The 24,440-nt window shown below is 45.3% G+C and overlaps 1 protein-coding gene across 1 annotated transcript in view; it reads left to right on the top strand.

The window, feature by feature from the left end:
- The window catches only part of DPH6 (diphthamine biosynthesis 6), a 785,760-nt gene that overhangs the window by 712,825 nt on the left and 48,495 nt on the right, over window positions 1-24,440 (top strand). Inside the window, exon 14 of the mRNA XM_069638528.1 lies at window positions 1,479-1,914. Within this exon, the coding sequence (XP_069494629.1) occupies window positions 1,479-1,914 (436 nt within the window). The remainder of the gene's footprint in view (window positions 1-1,478; window positions 1,915-24,440) is intronic.

The raw sequence follows: 24,440 nt of genomic DNA, 5'->3' as shown, positions 1-24,440 counted from the left end.
AGCAGCCCTGTTGAAGCCCCTGGCATGTATTTATCTCTTTGGATAGCAAACCAGCAGAGATCAGTCTAACCCTCAGACTTCTGCCTGTGTCCAGTGCCTTCAGAGGCTCCAAAAGATCTACTGGGCAATTCCATTTGGCCAGCTCACCCCCCCCCCCCCACAGCTGGGACCCGTTGACGCTGTCGACAAAGGCTAAATTGGTCTTTGACTTGCCTTCCAAAGCTCTGTCTTTTAGTATATTTCTCAGAGTGATGTTCCGAGGCCCTGTCAAACTCTGTGTGAAAGATGTCATCTAGGTCTTCCCTTGATGACACTCATTCAGCCTGGTCTGTAGCAGTGATCCAAACATTGTCCAATAACATCCAAAAGGGCAATAGGGTGATCGTTTTTGGTATTGTCCCTATTGCCCTTTTTAAATACTGGGACTGTAGTCGCACTCCTCCATAATGCTGGTATGTCACAAATTCTTTCAATTTGTTCAAGCAGAATATGCAGGAAATAGGGCCAGACCTCTGGTTCTTGCTTGCCTTTTTAATCAGTGCCAAGATGTCTTCCACACTATGTGGAATTTGCCATTTTACAGATTCCCCTTTTATAATCTCACTTTGTGACTTTATCTTATCTGAGTATAAGGTTTTAAAATGGTCCACCCACGTCCTCTCAGAGACGCTATTTGTCTGTAGTGCCATCTGCGACACGTCGTTACTCTTTATTAAATCCCAGAACGCGCCGGGTTTTTTTTTTTTTTTTACAGATGGCCCTCAGCATGTCCTCTGCACTTTGCTGAAGCATCATGGCCTCATCCAATATAACCAGTTTTTGTAGAGTTTTTAATCATATTCACTGAAAGAATAAAAGGGCGGGACATCAGAGGTTTTAGCTGTCTAAGCTCTCTCCTTTTTTTCTGGTGGACTTAAATTCCAATCCAGCATATTTACATACTAAATAATAATGTGGCTTTAATGGCTGTTATCCATTACTTTATTTTTATGTTGAAACCCGTTAATATGCAAGGTTTTTAAAGATATTACTAAATGCATGTAGAATAAATAGAAATCTCTTTGAGTTGTGTGTTAATATTTTAAATTGCACAGAATGATTTAAAAGTTGCATAGAATGATATCGGGGACTATGCAGAAGATTATTTTAAAAATATGCCAGATTATTTAAAGGTATGCAGGGCTATTTTTCAGGAGGTGCCTACATAAATAATAATAATAATAATAATAATAATAATAATTTTCTGGGTTGATTCGAAACAACTGTTGCTCCATTTAATGCAATTCCAAATGAATCCAGAAGCTTTCCTCGCTGACCTCAACATGCTTGAAATGCAAAAGATTTTTTATAACAATGCTGGATTAATTTATAGATGACATGCATTCATTCATTCTCTATAGGCGCACTGGCGTTTTTTAAATTCTTTCAGATCCTCTGAATGGTAAATATTTTTTAAAAAACTGCTTGGTATCTTCCAGGGTGAAGCAGAAGATGCCCCTGCCGGAGGGCACCAGACGGATTGTGGAACACCGCTTGTGGTGGTGGTGGTGCCACAGCTTCCACGGGGTGCCTGCATTGAGTGGCATGTGATTGCCAGCATCGACGACCCGCCGCGGAGAAGCCACGTCGCGCTGGCCAAGCGCTCTGGGGACTGGCAGATAGTGTGCGACGCGGCTGCGTCCAGTTCTGGCTCCTGCGCGTCCATCTCGTTGACCCTGGGCTGGAGCTCGCCGTCTGCCCCCTCAGTAGGTTCGGAGGGTGTCGTCTCCCAGGAGCTACCTGCCTTATTCCGCGAGCTGCTTGCTGTGTTGCAGAAGACCCTGCAGAAGCTCTCGACAGACAGCAACCTCCTCCCGCTATGCTTAAGGGCATTCTATGGAAAGGGCAGCATGGATGCCGGAAAACTGCAGATAGGTAAGACTGCATATTGTGGAAGGGCCCAGAAACAGTCTATACCATTATCTCTTTGTTCAACTAAAATGTTTATACTGTTCTCAATATCCTCTCTCCTTAAAAAGTACAGAAATTATATATACACACATCTATATATACACACTATGAACTATATTACGGTGTGACGCATGCACTTCAGAATTAAGCTTCCATTGCTTTCTAGGGTCCGTTACTAGCTCATAACACCTAAAAGCAGCACTGGAAGTCAGTTCTTTAGCAGCAACCTTAATTCTACTGCCACCAGATACTGCTGACCTCAGTTACAGCCCAACTATGGGAGCTAAATAAAGAAGAAAGACTATGACGCTTGATGTAGACCCACTGGCGACTGCAGACATTTGAACAGAAGTGATTGGAATCCTGAATCGGTCCATTCCACCGGTGCCTGGAAGATGCCAATGTGTAACCGATTGATACAGTGTTCATTATCCTTCCCCATAGTCGCTGGATGCAGAATTTGTTCCACATCGGTCCTCATCTTGGACTGTGCCCATAGCAGGACCCACCTGCAATGCCGCGCAGAAAATACAGAATGCCCTCCGCGCCTCTCCCCATTGTAGATTCCTTTTTTCCTCAGCCCTGTTTGGTTTATGATACATTGTTGCAGAAGACTGGAAAACCTTGACATATAGACCCAGTTTAATGGAAAGCTGAAATTAGGCCATAAGCCGTAGGGTTATTTTTGGGCTGCTGCTCCAGGGTATAACGTATGAGGATATTTAATTTTTTTCAAATTTTCCAGTACCGTGAGCTTTCAATCATGCACGGGACAGTGATATTTTCCTCCTAAATTCTGCCCCATTTGCTGAAAATGGTTCCAGTGAATTGTCATGAATGGAGAATGAGAATGCCAGGTGTGTTCCCCCCCTAGTACCACAACAGCACTGCTTGAAGAGTTTCCAGGTATTTCCTACTCCATATGTCTAAGATTTGGAGACACATGTGCTGGGCTCGAAACACGATGGCACCCACCTTGGGTTGGAGTATTTGGTGCCTGTGCGGAGGCTGCAGAGGAAGGGTACATGATGGGTGCTTAATTGTATTCCGGTTGGGGGCAGGAAATGAGCAAGGGTTATTCAAGTCAGGGAATTGGTGATCTCCTTAATAAAATAGGACTCCCAGAAGAGAGCCCACGTATCGCCATCCTTGGCACACAATCCTCACAAGCATTATTCAGTCGGTGCCTTTGGCCTCGAAAGAATTATTTTCAGGGTTGATTCGAAAAAACTGTTGGTCCATTTAATGCACTTCCAAATGAATCCAGAAGCTTTCCACGCTGACCTCAACATAACCACCAATGCTATTTATTGCTAAATAATCTGCTCACCAGCCCGTTGCATCGGGCATGAGTGTTTAAAGCCACAAGTGTCAAGTAAGCAGAAGCTTAGCAATCTCTTGCCCCAAAATGCTGCAGTCATAAGCCCTAAGTACCTGAAGCAGCAAAAATGAATTTAATCTTTGAATTAATTGTGCTTTTGGTATGGCCCTCTGACTGCTGAAGCTGACTTTTTTGAGCAGGCATTGCAAAGGTGAACTAAGTATATGTTGTCCTGCGTGTTTTCTGCCACAGTTATGCAGATTAGTTGGCAGGATCCGGCCAGTAGAAACAATGCCACGACGTAAAGCCATCCGTGATGCAGGTGCCATGGAGCGTATCAAAGGAGAATGGCCTGTAAAAGCAGTCTCCATTGCAACCACAGTCCAGATGCTCGGTGTATCAAGTGAGAGTTAAGACCTCGACCGAATCATAAGAAGTTAATGGGAAGAGAGTACCAGTGAGAGGCGTCTTGAGTGTGAAGAGATGGCATCAGAAACGGCAGAGTGGACGGGTAGAAGGTTCTTGGTTAAAAGGTACAGTGGCGCTCTACCTTATGGTGCTTTATGGACGAGTCAAACTCTTGAATTGCTATTGTTCGCTTGTTGGCTTTCATGGCCGGAAGAATACGATCAGACCTTTGCAGACCAATCATGATGGCAGCAGTGTTGCTTTGTTCTCGCAGGAGGTTGATGGTGTTGATTGTCAGCGACCCGTGCAGAATAATTGAGTCATGAAATGGCAGATGGCTACTGCAAGGGCCAGAGGGTTTCTAAGAGGCATTGTCAATAGTGGCAGACATCTTCTCAGGGGTGTAAGGGATTTAAGAGTGCGTCAGTGACTGAATTCGTTTGAAGGGTGAAGTCCAAGCAGCCTCTGTCAGAACCCCTAAATTCTGCACTTCTCTTGTGAGTTTCGGCATACAGTGTGTGGATTTAGGGCCGTCAAGAGAGGGCGGTTGGATCTCTTGCTCCAAAGAGCAGGACTTCTGTCTTGACGTGTGGAGACCAATGTTGTTCCATATTGTTTGCCACTTGGGAATAGTTCCCCAGTACATTATCTTGAAAGGCTTCTGAAGAACTTCATACATGTCCAGTGTTACCATTTTCTGGGACGTACACGGAGGAGAAAGACCCAGCTTCCTGTGACAACGCAGTGCTTGGGCTAAATGCATCACAGAGTCAACCCGTGAAGAAGAAGCATTCCCCATTGACCATTGCAACTGGATCATCTTGATGCATTCATTCGGAACATGCAAGGGCGGGACTCCAGGGGAAGAGGCTGCCACTGAAACTTGTTTCCTGTTGGGAGACACTACGCCCTAAACAAAAAGGCAACACTCAAGATCTGCCACAGAAAGCAAGTGATGTTTCCTTAAAACTCATTGCCATTAGAGCAACGGACCCTGTGATGAGGACATAGAGGTCTGAACCCCAGAATCCAAGTGCTGTTAAAAGAAAACCGGACTCTGATACTGTGTTAATCATAACCAAAAAGCAGCACGAGACGACTCTGCTTGGAGCACCCATGTAACGACTAGAAGCAAGAACCTCAGTGAGTTTGAAAGGAAAGTCTGTATTGTAGTAGAAAGAGCTGCTATCTCATACTCGGATGCAGGAGGAGGGGACTGTGAGCTCTGGACACAGAGAGGGTAAATCAGTTAGGCACGAGAAATCATCTGCGAGTCGGGGCAGAAAGAGGAGACAGCGGGCACAGTGTACTAGGAGCATTACCCCTCAGCAGAGGCTGGTGCAATAGAGCACTGGGGCCATACGCATGCCAGCATCCACTGCACCGGCACAGAAAGCGTGCATGATCCTATAGCCTTTAACAGTCAGTGATCGCCATGCACTCAGCCCTTGTTAGCTTATTGGTTAGTGAAATGGAAATATTGGCATCATTCTCAGGGGACAACACAGTGTGTGCATTACTTGGTGTTGAAACTGGTGGCATTTTACGTTGGGTATGTGGACTTGCATGGGTCTCGGATGGTGCAGAATGGCAGCCATCATTGTGGCAATAATGTAGGATCTGCAAGGTTCCCGAAGAGGAGGTGGCCTCTGTCACGTGGGTGGGCCGAGCAGTAGTACATTGAGCTTGGGGGCGTCCTGTCAATCCATGGCCCTACGATGTACCATTGAGGAGTCCATTGTTGATCTCGCAGGCTAAATGTATCTCACTGACTTGTCTTTGTGGTCCATTGTGTAAAACTGTATAAAACCCCAGAGGTTTCCGTGTCCGGGCCTATCTTTTTGGGACAGGGATAATATGCTAGTTTCCAGACCCATTTCTGCACAGCTGTATAGAAATACACCTTGACTCTACCTTTGATGCCCGTCTAACCTATTGATTATTTGGTGATGAGCTGTGGTTTTCTGCATCAGCGTCCACATTAATTAGCCAACATTATAGCTTAGTACATTAAGCACCACCTTCTGATATCGACGAGCTTGAAGCTTGTCAGGACCGACTTAGCCTTCCATCCCTTCGACTTTGATAAAAAGCAACTCTTGAGATGGTTAATAATAACCTCTTTGATCTGCAGCACCATTACGCTTGTTATGAAGACGTTCTACATACTCCCTTATCTATTAAGTGAGGATAGGCACCAGTAATGCTGTTGCTTTCCCCCTCAGATGAGAGGATACAGTCATTACATAAGATGTTTTGTCTGTAGTTAAGTGACCTCCAAGCTTCTTGTAGTTACATCTATGTTTATTAACAGGTTCTTAAATTACAGTTACATTAAGTTACATGGACAGGACAAAGACACTGGCACCCATCATCCAGCCAGGGGAGCTCTAACTGCCTGAGTGTGGAACCCTCAGGAAAACATTCTCACATTCACACATCAACATTCCACATGACATCACCATCTGCAACATCCACAGACGACAGGCACTATACAACAATGTCGTTAGCCAGCGAGGGAGCTGAAGGGACGGCTGAGCCACTCGAAACTTCTTTTGTATTTCCATTGTGGGTATCCACCCATGCTAGCATCAGAAACATATTTTTCTATTGCTAGTGTGGACCTGGCACCTGTGCTAGAAAATACAAAAATGTACAGCCCCTTTCTGAGCAACCATCACCCCTACATGTGGCAAAAAGTAAGGCGACAGGAAGTTTGAGATGGTTTGCTTTCTACCTGAACGTCCCATGAGCATGTACATGCCACTGGATTTTTGCAGGGGGGCGTAGGACTATTCTCAGGTCTTTTGGGTGGGTCGGTGGTGGGGAGGTATGAGCAATGCTACCCATTACACCGTAACTCAGGAGGAGTGCCGTGGACTGTTTTAGGAGTTTGCTCCATAGTCTTAGTCTGATGCAATACAGAGGAAGATGAAGAGGGTTGGGTGACTTCTACAGTGGTGAATGATTGATTGATGCCTGGGGATCGGGAGATTTTGTGATACTGAACCCCAGTCTGGAGTGTAGTTGAAGGGGCAACTGTCCCTCACCTCTTCTATCAGATTGAATAAAATCCTTGCAACAACTAAAATATCCACCCCATTATGGGAGCTAAATGTGTTATTGACACGTTTAATGCAATTGCAACGTAGACCAATGGGTGGCTTTTTAGTACTAATCACCTCACTGTGTACGGGGCGTGAAATTAGGGCCCTATCCCTTCCACTAGTATAAGAATATTATATTAAGGCCATACCTACATTTTCACAGAAGAGTGTTTCACGTTTCCATGTAAATCAGACCGTTGAATGACCAATATTGCACAAAGAGATTTCTGAGGCAGGAAATGTAGAGAGAACTACACAGTTCAGGAAAGTATTGCCCACACTCTGCTGATGAACGGCTCCTTTATTAGGAACTATTTCATTTCAAGAGATATGCATAGCAGCTGCAAGGTGCCGAGAGTATACTTTCACAGTGCATGGGTTTCGAGATTCAGATGCAATCCAGGATGCACTGAAGGTACAACGTTGCTTGAAGACTTAACCCCCACATCACTCTAAGGACTGTGACGAATCAAGGGAATTCCTCCCTTCTCCCCAAGAGGGAACCCCCCACCTGTGAGGTTAGGAGGTTGAGCCCGATCCACAATACCCTGCCTAGGGGTCGAGGCAAGTGGGACCTCACCTGGAGATACTCCCCCCCCTTAGGGGACAGGGATTCCCGATCCCGTGAGAAACTCCCTCAAGCTATACACACCGTGGCCTACATGGAATGCTCTAATACATCAGAGACTTTAACCTATCAAGACTGGGAAGAAGAAACAGTCAAGAGATGTAATGGTCACATGAAAAAAGACCATGTCCTTTTAAATGAAAATGTTGAACTCACTGGTTCGAGTATGTTAAATAACGTGTATCCAAGGAGTAATGGCGAGAGAGAGGAGCGCATAGGCAGGCATGGGAAGACTTAGAGCTGTGTAGCACTTCAGGAGAGAGAGGACTGAGAGCCGAAGCGAAGAAGACCGCAAGTTTAAAACTCGCCCGAAAGTCAAGGACGGGACTCCAGAACCACAACGAATCCAGAGACGGAAATGTTGTGAGAGCAGGAGCTGAGATGAAGGTGGTGGGGAGATTACGAGGGATCTGTGGACAGCTGGGCCACAAACCAGTGCTGACACCACTGCAAGCATAACGCAGCAGGGTGTCCAGTCAGGCACAGAGAGACCAAGACACCAGCGAGGAAGGAGACAATACCGACGGAAGGAAACTGACGGTGCTATGGTACAAGAAGGAAGATCCCCCGCGAACAAGGCTCACAAAGAGGTTCTCCTTCTCAGCTGAAGGAAACGGGGACAACAGGAATAACGGGAGGCCCACAGGGAATCATTATTAATACCAACAACTTGTCTCAGTATAAATAAAGAGGTGAAGTTAAACCTGAAATGCAGGAACTTAAAAGCATTATGACACTGAAGAGCATATTGTTACAGATCTAAATAAAGAGAGAGAAGAACACAGGATAACAATACCCTGGGAAAAGGGAAAGGAACCTAATTATTCCACACAAGATGAATGTTATATAAAAAGGAGTGTTATGAGCCAGAGTTCAGAGGAACTAGTCAATTGAACTATATGCAGATCCAAGTAGAACAGAATAAACTGGACTAGGAGGGAAAGCCTATCGGGGAAATAATAATTCACAAAGACAAGTTAAAACCAGCAACCAAGAATATAGATCTTATAAAAAGTGATTCCTAAGGAGGAAAGAACGGTCAAAAGTCCATTTGAAGAGTTACAGAGACTTGTTAAAGAAGTCACAAGAGACTATTTGAAGATTAAGTATTAAGGAAGAATCCTACCGACTGGAACTATATTGGTAGGGTCAGTTGGGATGGTTCTGGACAGCGGATGTATTCATTTGGACATTCATGACTGACAAACGAGCACCTTAGTTAGTAACATAGGCAGGGACCACCCATAGTTATAGGGAAAGGTAGGCCTTATTGTATTACTTTAATCAAATATCACAAAACCTGTCCTTCAAGTGTCCATGTCCTTCTTTTGACCCAACACAGGACATATTGCATGGTGCTCTGGGTTCAGCATGTAGGCCTACATTACATTAAATTCTTGCACAAAAGAGAACCAACATGTCACAATCATGCCCCTTGGATTGCTTTACCTCTGGCTTGTGACTTCTGATACTGTGAAGATAGGGTCCATCTCTGGAGGAGGCCAGTCTGATCCCACAACTATTCTACGTGGTATTCGACAGGCCACCTCATCAACAGATCCAAAGTGAGGGGAAACCCCTCCTGTGGAATAAAAAACCCTTGTAGAAGTAGAATGGAATCTGCAGCAACACAGCAGTCAACTGAATCCAAGGTTGGTAGATCACATTGAGAAGCAGCAGCAACGTGGTAAGCATTAGAATCCAAAACAGGTAAGCAGCTGCAACGTGGTAAGTAATAGAATCCATACCGGTAAGCAGCAGCAACATAGTAGCAACAAAGTCCGTGACAGAAAGCAAGTCGGAAATAGAAAAAAAAAGGAGCACATTTAGGAGCAACTTCAGGAGCGGGAATAGCACGGGAACTGAAAGGGTCAGAAGGACTGCAAGCAAAGGAAGGGGAACAGCGAAACTAGGAACAGCGCCACAGCAACAATGGAAGTTGTGACGTGCCGAGCCGTGCAACAGGACCGATTCAAAGTGAAAGTGACATTGCTCGCAAGAGTGAGCAACATGCCAAAACAAATAGACTGCTACACAAGTGTTCTGAATACACTGTGGCAGAACCAAAAGGCATGTCTGAAGCATGAGACACTGGGATGCATGAAAGTATGCTGCCTCCCAAAAGAGCCAACCCCAGGTTTAAAGGGTGGCGATGATGAAAACATATAATCAAGGCGGGGTGGCATGAACATGATGTGCCGGCTCCCAAGACCTTTCAGAAGGACCATAGCCTCTCCAATTAATCAATTACTGCAGTACACCTCTGCGAAATCTGGAATCACAAAAATCTTCCACTTCGTATTCTTGTTGTCCGCTCACCAGCACAGGAGGAGGTCTGACTGGGTCCATTTGAGCAGCCGCATCACCCCAGTAGGGACAGCAAAGGCACACATGAAAAACTAGATGAATCCTTTGTCATGTAGGGGGTAACTCTAGCTGCTAGGCCACAGGGTTTATGCAGCGAATAACACAACGGTCCAGAAAACCGTGGAGCCAGCTTAAACGGAACCAAATGACGAGGAAAGGTCTTGGAAGCTAACCACACAAGGTCACTTAAATAAAAACAAGGAACATCCTGCCTGTGTCGAGCGGCATATAGTTTCATCTTCCTCTGAGCGTTCTGCAACAACGCTTTAGTTTTGCAATGATTAGCTTGAAGGTTCAATATCCATTGGTCAGCACTAGGGATTAATGTCTTGGGTATGGGTGAATCTGGGAGACATTGAGGATGAAATCCATAAGAAACAAAAAAGGATGAGGATCAAAGACCTGTGTAATGAGCATTATTATATGCGTATTCTGCTATAGGTAACATTGGAGCCCACTAAGTGTCAGAAGTCGTAACAAAACCACATAGGTATTCTTCTAATACCTGGTTAGTATGCTCCGTTTGTCCATTGGATTGGGGATGATAGACAGAGGACAAATCATGACTGATGTAAATGCCTTATAGATCTGAGCCCAAAGCTTGGAGATAAATTGAGGTCCCCTGTCCGATACTATGGAAGATGGTAGGCCATGTAATCGAAAGATATCATGAAGAAAACATTGTGCGGTTTCCAGAGCCGAAGGCAACTTCTTCAAGGGTGTAAATGCACCATCGTCGAAAAACGATCAACTGTCACCATGATGACATTCATGCCTTCTGATGGTGGTAGCTCAACAATAAAATCTGTGGCTATGGCTTCTGTAAGGAACTCATGGTGGCAACAGTAAAGACAGACACAAATGATCACAGTTGAAGAGTTTTTATGAAACTGTATAATGGGTGAGAAAAATGCCTAATCTAAACCTAAATATAAGATGGGAGCAAGTTTCGACCATCAAATAATAATAAGGCAGTCCTAGTGGTGTCTTGTCAAATAAAGCGGGCCTGTACTACAAAAAACCTATTGCCAATCCTTACCTCTAAGTTACAAAATAGTGTGGGGAAATGTTCACCAGAAAAGAAAGAAGTGTTAAAAAAAAATGATAAGTCGGGATGGTATGGCTGGGTCTCCCTTCACCACGTTTTAAGTATGGGACAAGGCAGACTCCTGAGCACAGCACACTCTAGGGCCTCTCCAGCACAAGGTTCCCAATTTCATTCAACGATACCAGAACCTTCAGGGGCCAAGTCTATTTTCTGCTGGATCAAAACAACAAACAAAAGTTCCTTCTGTGATCTTGCACATTGGATGATAGCTCTTCGCCCCTTGGATCTCCCTTTGCCAGACTTGGCTCCTCCTTGAAACGTGGGCCTTTCTCTGGTGGGTTCACTACGGCCTTTCACTCTGGTATCAATACTATCACGATGCAGGATTTACTTCTCTTCGCTTTTCCCTTGGTATCCCTCTGTGGGGTTCACATAGCCATCTTTAACACAGTTCATCAATTTCTAACACAGTTCATGATTTGCTTCATCTCACCGGAAGCAGGGTTGCCTTCCCCTAGCTTTCTTTAGGCAATGGGTCAGAGACTTTCAATTGTACAAGGGATTTGATGTGACCCTTGTTGGACCTCTCCGACACCTCACGCCACCCTCTCCTATGGCCTTCTGGTAGTTGTAGTTTCTACACAAAACAAAGGGGCCAGCTAGAGTCCTTCGAATGAGCGCTTCTGCTGAGCCTGACCACTCTGCTCCTGGCCCTTCTCTGGGTTTTTCGAAAAGTTCAAACAGACACAAGTTCTTTGCGTTCATATAATGTTGCCACTTGTAACCTTGAGCTCAAAACAGTTTGGTCTGTTATCAGCTTTGTCCGACTCACTGACTGTGTTGAACGCATTGGCTTGTCTTGCTTCTGGAGTCAAGGACGGTACCACGGTAGCCAGCGTGCCTCACCGCCTGTGTTATCAACATGGGAGGCCCCTGTGTACCGTTGACACCTGTCGCACCACACGCCAGCTATCATTCCCGTTCTTGTGATTCCATTTTTCAGAGGCTTTGCAGGTCTGAGTTGAAAAGGGCAACGGCAATTCCCTCTTTGTTGTCCTTTCAGGTCTGCCGGTGCAGAATGGCTGCTTCCTCGTGCGTTCGGCCTTGCTCGTCGTGCGCTCTCGTGCTCTGCCTTTTATCCCTGTGGGGAAGGTAAAGGGCCATCAGGTGTGTGCGTAGTTATTGTTAATTGCCTGACTTTGCCTGACCCTTGTGTTGGGACATGTCAGGTAAACGGCTCTGGTGTTTAGTACGTTGGTTGTCACAGTGTAAGAATGTGTTTGTGTGTAAAAAGGGGGTGGGGGTTAAAGCTTCTCAATATCCTACAGGGTAGGATGGGGAAAAGGTGTTAAAGGAAGGGGTACCGCGTCGCAACCTTCGGTGTCCCACTTTCACTCCCCGAAAGCCACCCATTCAGGTGATCCTACCCCACTTCTCCACCCCCAGGAACTGCATCCAATAGCGATGGCTCTGTCCTGGCCATCTGGATGACAGATCTCCGGGGACTACTAGCGGGTAGTACTTCAGGTTTCTCACACTACCCATAGTTTTGTTAGAACAAGCAGTGGCAAAAATGTTCCACTAGGTTTCTGAGATGTTACCTTAGTTTGTGCACAAATCATACCCATGTTCTTACATGTTGATCAACATCTTTCTGGCAACCAGGCCACAAAACTCTCCTTTCGATATGTTTCCTAGTACAAAATTGACCTTTATGGCCTACAACAGGATGATCATGAAGCATCTGTAGAACTTTTTTTGGGTACAAATAGAAGGGAGGTAAAGCTTCTGATCCTTGAATAAATACCTGTGCTGGTCCTGTAATCCAAGGTTTCGATATCTGATGCTGACAAGGAACCTGTGTCAGCTAACACTTGCTGAAAGGAGTCCACAAGAAACACAAAAGATTTTGCAGGAACAATCTTTTCTAGGTATGTATTAAGTTTAGATTTGTGGAAGTCCTTCTTTGAAAGAGCATCAGCAATCATATTGCATGAACCTGGAATGTACGTGATCATAATAGCGCACTGTGTGACAAAATAGGCCTACCTAGCTTGTCTGCTGTTCCTGCATTGTAAGTTCTGCAATGCACTAAGGTTTCAGTGGTCTGTTCTAAATTCAACTTGGTGAGCAGCTCCCATCAAAAGAGGATGCCATTCCAGACAGGTGTATTTCAGAGCCACCAATTCTTTCTCTAACACAGTATAATTAATCTCGCTCAGGGACGTGTGTGAATGATAGGCCACAGGACGTTCCAGCCTGTCTGGTTGCATTTGTAAAAGACCTGCTCCTACAACATGTTCCCGAAGCATCAGCTTCCACAATAAATGGACTTTCACTATCTGGCTGACTCAGAATAGATGCAGTAGCAAAGGTGTTCTTTAACTCCTGAAATGCCCTGTCCTGTTCAATGGACTATAGAAAGTGATGATCTTTATGGTTAAAGTCAATCAAGGGTTTAACACGAAAGGAAAAATTATCTATTTACTGATGATAAAAATTGTCCAGACCAAGGAATTGCTGGAGTTGTTGCATAGTGTAGGTGTTTTCCACAGCAGAATCGCTTCCACTTTTCTGGGATCCATAGCTACTCTGGCTCCCGACAGTATGTATCCCAGGTAGATGGACGTAAGATGAAAAATACACTTCTCCAGTTTAGCTTGTAGATGGTTACTGGAAAGACGAGCAAGAACTTCACACTTGTGGTCTTGGTGTTCCAACAAGGTTTGGAAAAGACCAAGATATCGTCCAAATACAAATTATCATGGTGTACAAAAGATCATTAAATATTCGGCCTATAAACCATTGGAACAGATCGGCCGTTAGCCAAATCAAAGGACATTACTCTATACTCAGAGGCCAAAAGGTGTTTGGAAGGCCATCTTCCACTCATCGCCAGATCTTATGCGAATGAGGTGATATGCCCCACATAAATCAAGTTCCGTGTATATCCGTGCCCCTCTGACTGCTTCCAAAAGGACAAGGGGTATTTGTCTTTATTTGTGATCAGATTCAAACCACGAAAGTTCAAACACGTTCGTAATTCTGCTGTTTCTTTTTTTGGCACAAAGAACAGGGAAGCTCCATGCCTTCTTCTCTGTCTCAGACAGAATAAATATACGTCCAGACCGAAGGATTGTTCCAGGTAGTAATTCCATAGCACAATCGTCCTCCCTATGAGGGGGGTAATATTGCCTCTTGCTTGTCCATAAACACTTCCAGATAATCACTGTACTCAGGAAGTAATGTGTTCAAATTATGTAGAGACAACAGCCTTGACATCTTAGACTCCTCGATATCCCGCAAACAGTTCTGTACACATACCTCAAAACCCTAGGAAACCGTTCTGGCCCTCCAATCAATGTACGGATTGTGGTGCTTTAACCATGGTATACCAAGTATTCGAGGGTAATGTGCAGTTCTTATTAAATTAAAAGAAAGCAATTCCTTATGATTGTGAATACGCATTGGAAGCAGTGCTGTTATGGTACAACACTGGACCCAAACTCAGGGGATTACCATCAACACCTTAAATAGGTACGCATTGTTCTTTTTCCTCAACAGATATGCGATGTTCTTTAGCATATAGTGTGTCCATAAAGTTTCGCTATGTATCAAGGCCGGAAGCATTAAGATGGTATCCGATGCAGTTGTCAGGGTTACCTGAAGAGCCATCAAGTTAGATTCACAAGATGATGATTGTTCTTTGGACAAAACAGTGGGACCCCAATCTGCTCCCGCTCTTCAATCCCCTCTAAGGACGTGATATGGCATTTCCCTGACGCCGGACTGGGGCCACAGGGCAATCTTTCATTAAGTGACCTTTCATGCCACAATACATACACACCCCCAAGGATCTTCTCCTTTGTCTTTCAGCTGCCGACAGCAGTGCTCTACTGGCACCGATTTGCATGGGTTCTGGTTCCGATGGACATGAAGAAGGAAGGGCAGAGGATTCCAGAGCTTGTCGAACTGGCCAGTGTTTTCTTTTTTCTGCTTTCCTTTCCTATAGTCTGTAATCCAACTGTAGAACCAAAGTGACTAGGTCAGCAAATGTTCCTGGGCGTGCCACTTGTGCCAATTTGTCTTTCAATTCGTCAACTAACCCCTAGCGAAACAAGGTTGCTCGAGTTTCTTCTGGCCATCCGGTCTCGTCTGCAAGCTGCTTGAAACGGGTAACGCATGATATATAGCAGACCCTGAGAATAGTCTAAGAGGCTTTCTTGAGCTGTAAATACAGTTTCTGGTCTTTCAAACATTCCTCTTAAGAGAACCAGAAAAGCATCAAAATTGTCCATAGCATGGTTTCTGGAGGTTACCAGTGGCGTAACCCAAGCGAGAGCACTTCCAACCATGTTGGTGACCATGTACCCAATCTTGGCACGATCTGTTAAGAATTGATGGGGTCTGAAGGTAAACTGAATAGTGCAATGGTCCCCAAATTCTTTTAACTTCTGAGGAGAGCCATCATACTTAAAAGATCCCCACCCAGTAGCCGAAACACCTATTGTTACAGCTTCCCTAGCCGCTAGGGCTTGTCGAAGCATCTTATTTCGCAAATGTAGACGCTGGACATCGCATTGGTACATGGTATTGGACAGGCCACCTCTTCAACGGATCCAAAACGAGGGGAATCCCTTCCTGGGGAATGAAAACTCCTTCTATAAGTAGAATGGAATCTGCAGCAATACAGCAGTCAACAGTATCCAAGGTTGGTAATCCCGTCGAGAAGCAGCAGCAACGCGGTAAGCATTAGAATCCAAACAGTTAAGCAGCAGCAATGTGGTAGCAACAAAATCCGGGACAGAATGCAAGTCGGAAATAGAAGCAAGAAGCAAATTCAGGAGCAAATCCAGGAGAGGGAATAGCAAGGGAACAGAAAGGGTCAGAAGGACTGCAAGCAAAGGAAGTGGAACACAAAACTAGGAACAGCACCACGGCAACCAAGGAAGTTGCACCAAGCCGCACCAACAGGAAAGTGTTTAAAGTGAAAGTGACGTTGCTCGAAAGCAACGTGACAAAACAACTAGACTGCTACATGCGTGTACTGAATACACAGTGTTGTGACCAAAAGGAATGTCGGAAGCGCGAGACAGGGGGATGCATGACACAACATACTTACTTGTAGCAATAGTGGTGCATCTTGGGATCAGTTACCAGTTCCTAGCCATTGCACTTCCTTTTGTAGTTTAGTAAACAAAGTCTTGAAGCATGAATATTTTGAGAATACAAATAGTAAAAAGCCCTCTTACAGAGTTTTGAGAACTGTCCTTTTTTTGAAGAACGCAGAGCACACCGCAACAAAAATGCATGACCACCCCTGTGGAATTTTGGGGCAAGGAGACATCCATGATTGGAACACTAGCATTCATGGTGACTCCTGCATTGGCCTGCAGACCGCTTGCCATCTGCTTACAGGTCCCATTTTGCATGGCTTAACATAGGAAGTCACAAGCACATACAGTGGTTTCTGCTGCTATGACAACACACTGGTGGAATATCTCTGTAGTCTTTGTCGTCAGGAGGATACAGCATTTTATCTACCTCCCCCAGTCTCCAGTGGTGTGCATAAGGAAAAGGGTTGACCATCTAGGGAGGAGGAGGAGAGTGGCAGGACCCCAGGTATCGCTAATATTCTATGATTGTGAGTGCTTCACTCTTGCCTCCCTATCCACCCCAGGAATTGCTGGTCTATGGGGACAGTTCAGGAAGTGAAAAAGGGGCCCGAGGGGGCCATACACAACATGGAAGAGTAGATGGGAACTAATCAAGAATGGATTTCATTTCACATGGAGCTTCCAGGAGACCTAAACAACTCAAGCTCTCATTGTCTATTAGATGTCACTCGGAACGCCATGGCTAAATGTATCCCTGTAGTTGATAGTTACCCATGTTCAATTCTGTATGTTTCAAGGCCCATTAGGGGCTGCAGGAGGTGAAGAGCTCACTTTTCTGACCATAAATCGCTGCCTTTAACTGCAGGGCTAGGTTCTTGGTTGCAGGCTTACTGAAATACTGGTTGAACTATGAAACGTAGAATGATTTCTGAATTCACTTGGAGATTATGATGCTACTTTTCAATTATGAATATTTTTTAGATTATACTTTTCAATTATGAATATTTTGTAGGTTATAAATGCATAGTCAAAGCTGTGCATGCTTTTCCATTCATAAAGTCATTTTGGTTTAAGTTTGATTAAGCGTAGCACATAACTGGTAAATACATTGCACTCCTTAACTGTAAAATATCCACTTTAGGGAAACTCAACATGGCGGGTCCAACATTCAGGAATAATATGCAGGCTAGTGTTCAAGCAGGCTGCGCTGTGCGATGCGCTACTGAGCAGCGGTACAGCCTGTGTGGCTTTATCTGCCTTTCAATGTTTTGGGTGTAGGGAGCGGACCCGTTTCTGCTTGCTCCGATGAGTAGGCCTTCGTTTCGGCCATTGAGGATCCGTATTTAGTGATCGTTTGGGGGTTGATCGAAGAGTCTGTTTTTCCAGTCCCACTCAATTAAGGACATAGTTCGAGTAACATTCACTCCGATAGGGAATTGAGGCTACATGCGCTTGTGCCCAAGAGAACCCCTACTCTGGACATTTGAGAAGGAAACTATTGTGTCAGTACACTAGACCCACAATCTGGCACTGCCTTTAGGAAATTTTGTTGCATTCATCTACTAAGGGAAAATCCACTGACTGGTAGCACGCACATGCGCCACCCAGAGACTCTGCCCTGCTAAGCCAAAACAGTAATAGGGAATTCAGGCAATCAGTGGAGATGCTGTTTTAGGAATCACAAGTGATCTGAATCTGGAGAACGAGTAGCATATACATTGCCGAACTATAAAGTCAATACCTGGAGATAGAGGCTGTGTTTTTATCATTCAGAGAGCTTCGCAACCGTATCTTAACAATTGCAAAGTTAGATTAATGGTAGATTAGGGATAGGTAGTAATTTTGGTGAAGTGTTTGATCGTCACCAGATTGGGTATATTCATACATACAGGAAAGTCTTTCTAGGAGCTACATAGTACAAGACGTTATTCAGAGGCAGCTTCTTAGATCTTGAAGCACTATAACAGGAAATGTCTTGGAACCATGAAGCTTACCTAGGTAAATTGAATCAAGACTTTTAAGATTTACACAGAGGTGACAGGTTAACCTAGTAAAAAACACCTTAGCTGCGCTAGAGGTACAGCCCACAACAAAAGATTAAATTATTTGTATTGCTGTGTTTTGCAGTGAAACTTGTAAACCATATAGCTAGTGCTGAAAATACATTATCTTATCCAATTACACCACCTCCCCGCCCCCTGCCCTTCCAAAGTTGTGGGTTTAGTACCGTGTTTTTGATGTCTGGAGCTTTGTGTCATGGCCTCTTTTGAATGTGAACTCTGTATTTTGTACATTGGCTGACAAATCTCTGGAGTTCGTCCCTTCTCCCCAAGGGATCCCCCCGTGAGGCCAGGGAGGTGAGCCTGCTCCGCAATATCCTCTCTAGGGGTCGAGGCAGGTGGGACCTCACCGGGAGAGACTCCACCCTTTGGGGACAAGGACTCCCGTTCCCAGAAGGAATTCCCTAGAGGACCTTGCAAAATAACACCTTTAAACTAAAGATAAGATCTGTGAAGAGAAGGCCAATATTTGTTATTGCCAACCCAAAATGAAAAACCTCCTTTTTAAACTCTCATTCCACTGGTGGGACGAAGAAGAGGATGTAGGGAGGAGGAGAGAAACCACTAGAGAAAGAGATAAAGGAACTAAGATTTGCGCAGGGGAAACCCCACGGCTACATACATCCAAAGGGTGAGGAGCCTGGAGAAATGAAGGAAGAGCCTGCAAGTTTCAAAAGGGTAGAGACGCTGACTTCAGAGCAAAGCAGAGGAAAGACGCTCAGCGTCCTGCAGGCGCAAGAGACCAAGAGGTGACAGACATGCTACTGTCGGTAACCAGGAAGCCAGAAGAACCAAAGCTGGAACCGTGGAGTTCAGAAGAAAATGGAGAGAAAGAAGCAGAGACTGGTGGCGTGACCATGGAAAGGCTGTGGTGGACCAGAGGTCCAAGTAACAATGCCAAAGCCATTTTGACATGGCTGACTCGGGACAAGCTAATACCCGAGATACCGGATCGCCATCCAAGACGAATAGAGGGACAAGAAGCTGGCGAAAGGACACAAGACACCACATTATAAAGAGAGGAAACTGATCCTCAATGAAAAAGCAAGAACCCTGGCGATGTTAGCCCTAAGAACATAAGGTAATAGAGATAACTGGATACCCTGGGCATTGGATAAAAAACATTATTATTGTAATGCTCATACTCATCACAGTCAAGAGAGAAAAAACATAATGACAGTGAATGAGTATTCCTATTGAAATCCTCATACTCTCCACAGTCTAGAGAGAGAAAACATAAGAGTGAATGAGAATCATTATTGGAATGCTCATACTCGTCAGTCTAGAGAGAGAAAACATAACAATAGTGAATGAGAATCATTATTGGAATGCTCACACTTGTTGCATTCGAGAGAGAGAAAACATAAGAAGATTGAATGAGAATCATTATTGGAATGCTCATACTCCTCAGTCTAAAACATAAGAGTGAATGGAATCATTATTGGAATGCTCATACTCGTCACAGTCTAGAGAAAGAAAACATAACGAGTGAATGAAAATTATTGTTGGAATGCTCATACTCATCACAGTCTAGTAGGAAGTGTTTGCAGTCAGTGCAAAGAGAAGTGAAAGAGAAATATTCTGGGACTAACCCAATTCATAATAAGTTCTACGAAGAAGGTCTAAGTGAAACAAAAGAACTGGTTATAAACAGGAAACCTGAGAGCCAAACTGGAACTTGGAAAAATATATCCAGATAAAGTAAAAAAGGAAACTAAAAGCTATGTATTCGGGAAAGTATGAAATAGCCCATAAGGAAAAGACAATTATGATATATGATATAACATTTATAATGCGCCTATACACAAGTGTTTCAAAGCGCAACGAGGCAAGGTAGGGGAAACAAAGGGAGGACAAGACAACGATCTTACTAGGCCTAGTGACATTGAGATTGCGCAATTGCAGGGCAGAGGCAAGGGGAAACGTGCCAGGGGAAGGGGAGGAGGAGTACGTGCGGTACACAGGATCAAAAACAAGTAGTGTGGCCAGCAGGTGGCAGTGCAAGGGTTAAATGCAGACAATGGACAAGAGTGTTTGAGTGTTTGGAAAGGAGATTCATACATATCCGCCCGGTGGACCATTCAGTACCAGAAGTCCTAAAAATGTTCCCTGGTGAAGCTTAAATTCACCCTGTGTCTAGGAGTAACTGTGTGGCTGCATCGCCTGTGTGATAGGGCCCTGACCTTGGACTTTGGTGGCTCAGAGAAACATGGATTTAGGGCAATGGGTCTTATGTAAATTAAGCATAACCAAGGGCCCTCGCCTACACTGTCTTCCATCTACATGACTTCACTTCTGTGTTTAGCTGCACTCTTGTGGGGTTTTTCCTTTCCTCTCTCCAGATTCTATAGGCCTTTTTCCAAGCCTGGTGATTTGCCCGGCTTCCTGTGTCTCACATCTTCTGATAATCCTTGCCATGCTGTAATACTTATCGCTGAATACATGTGAACGCTTCTAGGTTTTTCCCACAAGGCGGCTTTGATAATTGGGTCTGTATGGGGGACCCAGGAGCTACTTAGGATCCCGGTGTTGGTTTAAGGAATGTTGAAGGCCCAGTTACATAGATGGAGCGGGGTGAGGGTTATAGCGGCATTGGAGTGCCTTATGTCTGTGCGGTTTGACCTTCACTGATTGGGTGGACCGCCCCCTCGCCCTCCTGTGAGATGCTGTATCGCCACTGGGGCAAGATGAAAAGCGTGTCCTCTTCCCCGCAAATGGAACTGCAGCCTATGTCTCTAAAGTTACAAGGCATGTGGTGGGCGGTCTGGTTTCAGAACATGCTATTTTTCTGCACGCCGCCTTACCACTGTGCCCCACATACATGATGGGCTGTCATGTGGATTGTGTCCTATTCTGTATGCAGAGGGCAGTGATGAGCACGATAGACAGCTGGGAACACGGAGTGTGGTAGGACTGGCGAGTGAGAGTGTGCAGAGGCACCTGCTTAGGCCAACCCACGTGGAAAAGCTCACTTTTCTGTCAGGATCAGGTACGAGCTATGGTTAGGGCAGTTCTGAAGCGACATGATGATCTGTTGAGTTCCTTCTTGGGAATGATAGGACTCCTGGGATTGGAAGGGGGCTCCCAAGTGTTGCAAGATCTGCTGGAAGGTGGTGCTTCTGGGTACAAGTGCATGTCAAGTGAGTATATGCTCGGCAAGGCTTAAGAGTTTCCCGGCAGAATGATTTTGACTGTTTATGCCAGCGACCGTGACGAGTGCAGAATGCGTGAACAATTGCTTTTGGTTATTTTTGACATGTTTTAGGGGTGGGAGAATACTCTACCAAATTTCTTCTGAACACTAGTATATTTGTAGAGAATAATTTGGTGGAAACAGACTTAAAAGGTATCTGTTTTTATATTGGATTCTTCCAGTTTATGAACTCTTCGATAATAGCTATAATTATCCAATTGAATAGTTTTGACCTCGGAATGATGGAAGGCTGAGTTGGGCCTGCTCGGGTTTCGAACTTGGGAAGTGCGGGTTGGCTCCATGCCAGTGATGATCTATCCACCCGGTATTACAGGTGAGAATACACGTGAGTTCAGAGAAGTGTTGCTTCTCAGGGCATATTATGCTTATCCATGATTACGTCATGGAAGGAACTTGAGGGAATCGAGGGTGAGTGTTCTGTTATGCCTGTCAAAACCATTCCGGGCCCACCTTTGGGGCTACAAAGAGTAGGCGGTGGCATGTAGAAATGACGATTCATTTCCCTTAGTGATTTGATGAATTATAAAGGGGTTGGTGCTGGATTTTGGTGGGTTGGCAGGGCCTGTCAATGTTCAAGATGACTTAACAGGCAGCAAGACTTATCCTTGGCCTTAAGCCCAGGGACCGCATCTCTCCTGCCCTAAAAAGGCTTCACTGGCTCCTGGGTGCTGCACGGATTAAATTCAAATTCCTCTGGATCATCCACAAGGCTTTCTGGGCCCGGGGAGCACACTATCTTCAACTTTATCTCACTAAATAATCTCCCTCTAGACCACTTCGCTCCTCTGGCACCAACTCTGTGTGTAAAGCATTTTGCTAAGCAGAGGGCAGGGGGTCATTCACTGTCCTCTGTGGGCTCCCTCCTTTGGCATAGCCTCCCACTCCCCCTGCACCTTGAACAGGATCTTCTCAAATTCTGGAAGCTCCTTAAGACTTTCCTCTTTTCCTCCTTCCCTCATCTGCTAATCCCACAGTTGCTGAATTGGTGTCCTTGGCCTTTATGCATCTTCGGGGCCATGACCTCCCACACCAGTTCTTCCCAGCTTCTATCTATCCACAGCACTTTGCATCTGCACACCCTCCACTCTGGAGACTCGCACTTACCCCTCCCACGGCCCAGGCCGTGTAGCACTCAGCATTCCAAGCACTTTGTCTATGGCTCACCAGTGAGCTTGGACTGCCCAGCACTAACCCCCTCTTCCCTCCTGCACTTGCACGTTCTGAATACTCACAAGGCATAGTAGCTTTGATCCCCTCTGCTCTTAAATATTGTGCTGTGATGTATTTCGCCCCCTCCCTCCTTGCCCTGTGGGTGTTTTGAAACTGTAAATTCTTATTGTATAAGCGTCTTAACAAGCAAACAATAAATTAATTAATTAACATTGGTACCGTAGCCTATTGAAATACTGGGTGAAGTGTGGGAGAGGGTAACCCTTGGGGATTGCAGGCTCCTCTAGGACGTTTGATAGCCTCCCTGTTTTCCTAGGGTATTCTCCTCTTGGCCTTTATTTCTTTCCTGTTGTCTGCGCATCTCCGCAGAGTTTGTGTTCATTGTTACGTTCTGTCTGCGCCCTTAAGCCTCTGGGTCCATGGCCTGCGCACGACACATGTATTAAAGTAAAGTAAAGCTAATGCTGTGCTTCGGCAGGCAGTGGGGAATTACGGCTACATATAGCTGGGGCGGATGATTGTTAACGAGGTAAGCGTTGGGAGGGGAAGTCGGTTTTTAGAAGAGGTCTTTGGTCGAGACGAGAACTTGTGACAGTTCCCAGTATCCAGTTTTGTTGAATGAAGATGTTTTATCCATGGTCATGAAGCGACTGTGTAGAATAGGGAGAGGGAACCGCTTCAAGAGGCTGGGTAGGTCTCTTGCCGAGAGGTTGGCTACATCCGAAGGGTCAAGGCACACTAGAGTACTAGCCTTTCAGACCATGATACTCCTCGATTCCAGTCCCCGGCTTTCCCAGCCCCTGCCCCAGGAGCCTATCTTCTTCCCACTCTTTGGGAATTCAGGAAGGACCATAAAACGGATTATTCTCAGCTCGCTATTGTCTTTGTTTGTATTTTATTGCCTTTTCACTGAAGTGTTGACTGCTGGACCCCGTTTTCTATGTTTTGTGATCTTTTTGTATCTGATTTTTGCATTTGTTGGTTACACAGCGCCCTGATGCCCCTAGATTAGGGAGTTGCATCTTGGCATTAGCAAGAGGTTGGGTTGGCTGAAGCTTGAGGACATTAGAAGGGCTTCTTGTTCGACGGGGTACATCGCGTTTCTCATCACGGCGGGTAAGGGGGCCATCTCTAAACTGAGACTAACTTGGAATCAATCGGTGCTTAGTGTGGGGTTGGCGGTCAGTGGAATGGTTCAGAAGTTCAAATGCATACTGGACAGCAAGTAAAGCCGCTAGGAAGCTAAGATGGGGATGGAGCAGGTTGAGTTCAGAGGAAGGAAGCCTGGCAGGGTGTGGAATTGCAGGCGTGTGTCCACGTATCCCCAGTTCAAACAGTGTTGGGAGCTGGTTGTGCTGCCTGATACCCCGCAGGGGATTGGCGCAGTTGGTGCAGAGCAAAGGGGCTGTTCATGCATCTGTGCTGTTAAGGACATTGGCTCTTTAAGCTCTGCTTGTATGATGTTGAATCCGGTTGCGTCAGAGATGGAGGCGATGGGAGGGGATTTGCCGCTGCGGGAAGCTGCCACTTGGGGTATTTGCAGCATGAGGTGGGAGTGGGTGTATTTGTTACTCAAGGCCCCTTTTCTCTGAGAATTCTCTGTCACCCTTCAAGTGGTGGCAGTCTATCATTTAAACATAACTTTCACAGAATCTTCCTAGGAATACATTTTGCTTGTAAAATATCTTTCTTGAACAAATTGGTCTCCCTCAAAAACATCTCCTTTTACTAAAGGAAAAGTCCGTTATGCCTAATACTTAAACACAAGCCAAAACTGTTGGCTTTGCCAATGCTTGTTTTTAACAGGACTTCAGTGAAGGACACGCAGAGTGCTTATAAATCGAGTGGCTGAAGGCAGACCTGGTTAAGGCATTTTTATTACACCAGTAGCGGGTTTACGGCTCCAATTAAGTGAGTAACTGTCAGAAGACTGCTTTGAAAAGACAATGGCAGGCACTGGAGTGCAAAGTTTGATGATGAGGCTTCATTGAGGCGAGCTCAAGGAGTTCCCATTAGTAAGTGTTGTGGACGGGGAGGGGCAGGGAGTGGG

Source organism: Ambystoma mexicanum, chromosome 14, assembly GCF_040938575.1.
Source record: "Ambystoma mexicanum isolate Mex_15411 chromosome 14, UKY_AmexF1_1, whole genome shotgun sequence".
NCBI lineage: Eukaryota > Metazoa > Chordata > Amphibia > Caudata > Ambystomatidae > Ambystoma > Ambystoma mexicanum.
Note: the sequence above shows the minus strand (reverse complement) of the source record. Positions and strands in the feature narration are given on the sequence as shown.